The sequence below is a fragment of the Arachis stenosperma genome, chromosome 3, assembly GCF_014773155.1.
Source record: "Arachis stenosperma cultivar V10309 chromosome 3, arast.V10309.gnm1.PFL2, whole genome shotgun sequence".
NCBI classification, from domain to species: domain Eukaryota; kingdom Viridiplantae; phylum Streptophyta; class Magnoliopsida; order Fabales; family Fabaceae; genus Arachis; species Arachis stenosperma.
Genome location: NC_080379.1, coordinates 172,640,978 through 172,648,916, shown reverse-complemented (window position 1 = coordinate 172,648,916; position 7,939 = coordinate 172,640,978). Strand labels below are relative to the sequence as shown.

General features: G+C 29.6%; 1 protein-coding gene across 2 annotated transcripts; it reads right to left on the bottom strand.

Annotated features, from left to right (window-relative positions):
* Positions 1–1,028: 1,028 nt before the first annotated feature.
* LOC130970644 (ADP-ribosylation factor GTPase-activating protein AGD12-like) lies at positions 1,029–5,586 on the bottom strand. Of its 2 annotated transcripts, none has more exons than XM_057896788.1 (9): positions 5,474–5,586; positions 4,891–4,995; positions 4,491–4,572; positions 4,199–4,274; positions 3,623–3,783; positions 3,104–3,377; positions 2,466–2,582; positions 2,247–2,342; positions 1,029–1,861 (listed from the first exon to the last, which is right to left on the bottom strand). In XM_057896788.1, exons 2-9 carry the CDS (start codon positions 4,940–4,942, stop codon positions 1,586–1,588), a joined length of 1,134 nt encoding a protein of 377 aa, XP_057752771.1. In that variant the 5' UTR covers positions 4,943–4,995; positions 5,474–5,586; the 3' UTR covers positions 1,029–1,585. The 2 variants fall into 2 exon arrangements, with proteins under 2 accessions (XP_057752771.1, XP_057752770.1); XM_057896787.1 differs by lacking the exon at positions 5,474–5,586 and adding an exon at positions 5,321–5,464 and having other exon boundaries at positions 1,031–1,861.
* Positions 5,587–7,939: the final 2,353 nt, after the last annotated feature.

Genomic DNA, 7,939 nt, shown 5'->3' with positions numbered 1-7,939 from the left:
TAGTACCTACCTTAGTGATGATGTAGTGGTGTAGATTGGCAATAATATATAGTTAATAGTGTTGCCTTGTAGTCATGTTAATGTTAATTATTATTATTATTATTATTATTATTATTATTATTATACCATTTTCACCCTCACTTATTCCGCTACCAATAAATATTTAATATCTTATAAAAAATTTATAGTTTTTAGCATAAATTTTGATGGGAATTCAGATGTAATTAACTTTATATAAAATTGATAATTAAAAGTCTTAAATGATTTGATAAATTTAATTAAATTGTCAAGTATAGTTAATTTTGTGTGAAGTTAATAGTTTAAAACTGTTACATGACAATTTAATCAAATTTATTAAATTATTTAAGACTCACGGTTATTCACTTCACATAAAATTAAATGCACCTAAATTTTTACCAAAATTTATTATGCTATTAGTATAAACAAACTTAATCATTTATAAGTTTAATTATTTTATTTTGCAAATTTGATTATTCTGATGATTGATATATAATTTAAAATATATAAAAATTAATGTGTATAAATATATATAATTATACATAATGGATAATTTTAATGATTAAATTTTAGTATAATTTATTTTTTTATTATTTGAAGTTAATTATTATAATTTTTAAATATTATTTATATATTAAAATTAATTATTATGTATATAATATATGTATATTTTAATTTATTTTTAGTATATATCTTATATTTTAATATATATTTTATAATAATCGTTAATTTTAATGGCTGATATTTCAGGATAGGTTTTTTTAAGCATGTGACCCAAATAATTAATTTTACGTGAATGTTTGATGGACTATAATAACAAAGCAAGAGTCAACCCAAAACCACCAGAGCCTACTGAAATAATTGAAGTATACACCGTTATTTAATCCTTAAAATTGTCGTTTGAGTTATTTTGGCTTTGGACCTTCAAACTTAAAATCAATATTTTACTGTTTAAATTTGTAACATAGGTCATGTTTATTATTGTTATTTCATCAGATTTTTTATATTATCCTTTCCTACAGACGAGCTTTCTGACGTAATATTCGGTAGGGGGGAGAGCTGAGGAGGGGTGTCTAAATTAATCCCCCGTGATAGCATTTTCATTACTAATTTCCTATCATCTCATTGGGCATAGCCGCATAGGTGCCACTGTAAATATATATAGTCAAGAGTAAGAGTATATATATATCTAACCTTTAATACAACAACAACAAAGCCTTGTCCCACTAAGTGGGGTCGGCTATATCTAACCTTTAATACCCATTACATAAAAATTAAAATTAAAATTGTTATTTTATTTCTGTGAATAAATAAAAGACGTAGAACCAGAGGTTTATTTTGTGGCTAAATTTTTTTATTATGGATAAAGAATGTTAGATGTGTGCAATCTAATTTTATTGGCTTTGTTATGTGCTTTTTTTTTGTATAGGAATATGTAATCGATAGGTCCGATTACTTTGCAAGAGAATTTTTAAAAACTTTTTAATATCAAATCGGAGGATCCAAAAACTAGCTACCTCTAACTCTACTAAATTGGCCTAATAATTAACTATACATGATGTTAATGTTATAGAGGTATCCACTCGAGTTCTAAGTCTAATTCTCCACATTCAACGTGCTGGAGCTTAAGTGATATCTCTTGTTTAACCCTGCCATTAATTATATTAACTGTGCTATCATGTTTTAGTGCATTGTCGTGCGATTTTAGCCATTTTCCTATCTGCATATCATCAAACATTCCAGCATCTCCAAATGCCATTGCTGATGCAATCAGGGGCTGAAGATCTACCTGTGCTTCTCCCATTATATCATCAGCCGAAAACAAGTCGTGATCAAACACCTTCTGCAATGCATTACACACATCTGTTAACATAAAATTCCATTTCCTCATACCACATCATCATCAGAATGTGACAGATTTTCGTATGACCTTGTCATATGTTGATTTTGACTGCTGATTAAAAAGGCGAGGACAAAATCATCTAATAAATGCTAAAAAATCAACATATGACAAGATCATGAGAAATTTCCACATAATCCTTTTCTTCTGATATGTATATACATAGGAGTCAACAATTTGGAGGTTATAATATCAGGGTTTGACTTTACAATGAAAATAATTAAAGGGTGTATGGCATTATTGGAAATCAGGGAGGAATTCAGTTTCATCATGTAGAACACAATTTATTTCCGTTTTGACAAAAAGAACAGTTAAAATTTAGCCTTACCAAATCCAATGGGCCAAAAGCCTCAGGAACAGATAGTATAAGCACCTGATTCCAGACCGGGTTCAAATTACTCTTTATTACATTTGTCTTAACAGTCTGAAGACAAAAGCGCCAAAGTCATATTCAGAGAAAAAAATGCTTCCATTATTTTTCAGCTAAAAGCTAAAGATATAGAACAAGAGTTTTCTGTTAATGAACATGGTGATGGCAACAACTAACCTGTTTACCAAGTTTCAAGACAACATATGGATCGCTTGTCATCATATCTCTAATAGCTAAATTTGTGCCCTTAATCACTTTCACCTGCAACTTTCCGATAAATTCTCTCGTTCTTTCCTGATTCCATCATCAGTACCAATCAAACATCAAGGAAAGTAGTAAAGTAATTTCAATTTTAATAAAGTAATAATTTCAACTTTACATTGCTAATAAAGTAGTAAAGTTGCATGTGGATGCAAGTCTCATACATTATACATACTCTTCCATTCCTAAATGTTAATCATTTAAGAAAACCAAACATGTTCCAAATTGATTGTCATTGTAGAACTTCAATACACACGCGCACCCACTCTTTTAACCGTTACGTTTGTTACATTCTACTTCTATTACTAGTTAGTAGTTTTAGTCCATTAAATCTTATCTTTTAAAAAATCTAAAATATACTCAATAATTTTTTAATCCTAGGGCATTTACCTTAAAAGACTAACATTTAGGAATGGAGGCAGTATTTAAGACTCTCATCTGGGTACAACAACAACTTAAAATCTAACTGAGAATGATATGCAAATCAACTTGTGGTTAACGAACAAATATGCCTCCACAATAAAAGGAACAAGTTCTAGAATAAAAAAAATTACCAGATTCTTTAAACTAGTAGTGCTTCGAAAACTATCTGCATCACATTGGGAGAAACTGGATTCATGACAGCTTCGAAAGCTATCCGCACTACGCATGGAGAAACTGGGTTCATGAGAGCTTCGAAAACTATGTGCATCACGTTTGGAGAAACTGGATTCATAAGAGCTCCGGAAACTATCAGCATTATGTTTGGAGAAACTTGATTGATGAGAAGATTTCGAAGACACAATGCGCAAACTTGGTTTCAAAAATTCTTGATATTCATATTTTGACCTGCAGTCACAATTAAAAATGCCACACTTAACCATTGACCAGGTTCGCACCATTGGGATGTGTTTGTTTATAGACACACCACAATGATTAATCTATGCTTATTGAAGGAGGGTGGAAGAAAATCTGAGCTCATAGCCTAATAGGACAGTTCATATCAGTTTCTATCTAAAGCAGCCTGCTTAACTGCTTAACAGAAAAATGCTAAGAAGAGTATGGTGCAAAGTAAAGATGCAAACATGTCTAACCGAATGAATTTTGTGCGCTCTTCCTGACTGGAATCTGGATGAGGTTTTGCATATCCTTCTGGAATATAAGCTTCATATATTGAATTAGCAGAAGAATTTCCTCCAACTTCAATCATTGCATCAATATCATCATCTGACCATTCATCCCCCACAGACAAAACCTGGAAGTATAAAGTAATGAGCTGAGGAATTTATACTCGATGAGAAAAATAGATAAACAAGTTCAGCATATAATATGCAACTACCCTACTATTACAGATGCATTATATATGCACACTACACTGATTTTAGTGACTCCATTGAAAAGAAACAGTAAATTTCAAAACATATCATATGATGGCAATGGCATGAAAGAACAAGTTTGCCCCGCAAGCATCTTCAACATAAAGGTAGAAAATAGATGCAGCCAAACATAAAACAGAGTTGATCAAACTGATTTCATAAGTACAGCCACATAACAACTATGTAATAGTATCTTAGACTTTAATTAAGACAGAAATGAAGAAGGAACTTGGATTTGAATATTCCTCACAAGAAAAAGGAAATTCTTAAGTACAATGGATTAGAAATGGTTACCCTTGATATATGAGTATCAAGACTTCTGTGCACATTGTAACATTTAAAGCATAAAAATACTCCAATATTAGCCGACCTGAAAAAGCAGTTAAAAAAAAAATCATCACAACTAAGAAAAGGTAACTTGGACTCTACAGTCTTCATTAGATTTCAGTCTCTGTAGCTACTTTTCCTACAGCTTAATTATGAAAATGCCTTATCAATCTTTCACAAAGATATTCAATAGTCAAACACTGGTTTTGAGAATCATATCGACTAAACCATAAATCACAAAAATAGTGAGTAGACTTACGCCCATTTAGGTTGTGGAGCATTACAATCAGCACAAAATTGATTATCCTTTTGAAGCAATAAGTCCTTGAATTTTCTTTTACCTGTAAAACAACTACCAATCATTCTACTTCTCAAGAAAAGTGAACATAGCCTTGCATTTCACAGTTTCTAAACCTGGCCTATTTTTTAAATATAAAGCTTGACCCTAGTCCGGTATCTGTCTAAAGTCTAAAGCTTTTTAAGCTTGAAACTTTTCAAATGCTTAGCCAGCCAAAATATATTTTTAAAGACCAACTTTTGCACTCAGTTCTTTGAAGAGTTAACTGCCTATATACTTGACTTTGAAGATATATAATAAGTTGAAAATAATTCTTTATATGAAAGAGAATCTGAAATTTCCAGTTATCAATATAGCTTACTTGTTACAGGCCTCCCAAATTCAAGAGGTTTATTTCTCATCGCCACTGACATGCTTAAACAAATACCAATTCCAATAATAGCAACTAGCAAGCAACCCAAACTATCTGAAAAGAAGAAGCAATAAAAATAACAAATCTGGTTAATAAATCAATTTCTTTTTCTTTTTCTTTTTCTTTTTTCAAGAATGACAACAGAAATCTTATTTCCTTGCACAAATAACATAATCTTATCAACAAGTAATTATTCAGCGAAGAATTAGAATGCATCAAAATCATTATTTTGTATATTTGTTACATAATACATCTTTACACACAATCATACACATGCACTGTTCCAGCAGCTAGATGCCAATCTCCAGAAGCATCAACATTTTTCAATCGAAATCAATATATTAAAAAGATCAATTATTTTGCATTAAACCAATCATACCCAAAGAAATCCACGACTCAAACAGGGGAAAAAGGGGAATTTCAACACACACGCACACATAGAGAGAGAGAAAGAGAAACTGGGAATTGTACGTGTTTAAACGTGAAGGCAAGAAAGAAGAGGAGAGACAAACATAACATAAAATAAAATTACCAGGGAATGAAGGAACCGAATCAAAACGCGTACGTTTGAAAAATCCGCAGACACACGCGATTGAAAAGTACAAGGTGGAAGTGCGAGCAATGATTGATTCTATTATATTTATATGGCAGAATTTGTTGAAAGATACGATGAAAGGTGGAACGACCACTTTTGTATTGTTTTGTTTTGTTTTTTTTTTTTAATTTCAGTTTGTTCCTTAGGATGTGTTTAGTTTTTTTTTTTTGGTGACTTAGGATGTGTTTAGTTTGGACTTTGGAGACAGAGGCTTATCTGAATTATATCTTATTTAAGATTTAAAATAAATATAGATATAAAATATAAATATTATTAAAATTTCTATTTTTATTTTTAAAAATTTTATTTTTTTAAATATTAAAAAAACTAAAATTTTAATTTCAGATCACCGAACATAATATTAACTTTCGATCTTCTAATTTTAATTTTAATTTTAATTTTTAAAAACAAACACTACCTTATTTTTATTTTTTTAATTTAAATCTTATTTTCATCTTTTAATTTGTTTGAAAGTAGTGGATAGAGAGGTTTAACTACATTTCAGGGTGAAACCTTTTTGTATTGAAAAAGTATAAGATATCAATATATTATTTGTCAACTTATGTCAATAATAATTAATTATTATATTTTAAATATATATATAAAGAGACACATCTAGAAAATACATATATAAAGATATTTTTATTATACACAATTATAAAAAAAATATTTTTATTAAACACATCTACAAAGACACTTTCATTAAATATAGTCATAAACAAAAATTAATAGAAATGGACAAAAATATTATTGATAAAGTAGCGAAATTGTTTTGTATTTCCCCACACTTTTGTGTGTAATAACTTTATTATTTGTGTGAAATTCTCGTTAATCTGTTTCTTAAATATTGCTCAAAATTTCATTTTAAATTTAAATTGTAAACTGCTAATACAAACAAGTATGAAACTAGGAGATGTTACAACAAGTTAACAGTCTCGTTGGTATGGTACAAAATATAACTAATTACCTTAAAATGATTAAAGATACAATCATGCTTTGTTTTATAAAAAGATCAGTCATCAATTAACTACGCATTTGGTATTTTATAAAAAAATTATAATGTTATAAATAAATTTAATTATTAATTTATTACAGATTTAATTATTTTATTGTGATAATTTTAATTATTTTAATATTAATTATTTAATAAAAAAATACAAATTAATATACATAATAATTATTTTTAGTGTATTTGTAATATTTTTGTATTTACTGTATTACAACGAATATTAATACATTTTGAATAAAATAAAAAGTAATGTGAGCGTAATACTCCTGATATGGAAAAAAAACAAAATTATATGAATTGAAATTGAATAAAAAAGATACATTAAAATTGAAATAGAAAATAAAATGAATAAATTGAAATTGGATAAAAAAATCAGAGTAAATAGTTAAATTAATTCCTAAAAGATTACTTAATCTCTAAATAAATTCTCCAAAGATTAAATTAATCAAAATCGTCTCCAAAAAATTTAAAAATAGTCATGTTAATCCCTCTGTCTCCTCTCCATTCATTCCGTCAGTAACGACGTTAAATTTTGCTTATGTAGCCGTTAGTGTGTCATATCAGACAGATTGGTGTAAAATAGCTGATGACAAAATATGTTTAGAGATATATGTCAAATTAGTCCTAGAGAGAATAAACCCTAATCCCTTCTTCTCGTTAAATGTCATTGTTGTTGCAGCAATAAATTGATTCTGCAGAGGCCAAAATTATTGTTGAACTGCATCATGGGTAATGTAACTGGGGTTGTAGTCGGACACTATCGCAATCACACGGAAGCAATACTTCAAGCTCTCCGCTGTGATTAAGAAAGAAGAATATGGATCAAGTGTGCTTTTGTGGGTTGAAGACAGTGAACAAGAAATCTGGAACAGTAAAGAATCTAGATAGATTATTTCATGCTTGTCCAAGATATTGGGTCAATTATGAATATAGTCTTCTTCAACCTTTTGGTAGGTGTGGACTGAGGTGTGGGCTTAGGTTTGGGTTGAGGTGCGGACTTAGGTGAAGGTAACTTGGTGGGCGGAGAATTGTTCCTTTTTGGCTGAGAATGTTATTTTAGAGTCTTATAAACTGGTTGAAACATCGCTTCATTGTGGTCCTTATTCAATTTTTTTGGAAGTTCAGCCTGTTGCATAAATTTCGGATTCGTTGGCAAATTGTTTTACATCATCATTATCTTCGCTCATACAGTCAACCACGTATGGCTTAAAAATTACATGCTCAAAATAGATGTTTATGATGTGATGATTTCTCCTACTGTCCTTAATCAACGCCAACAGATCAACATCATTTTCTAGCTTCTTCAAACCATCATCAAGATGTGTTCCAGGAACCTTCCATAAGCAATTATTCATCTCAGCGTATCCTAATTTTTTATAATACTCCTTCACTAA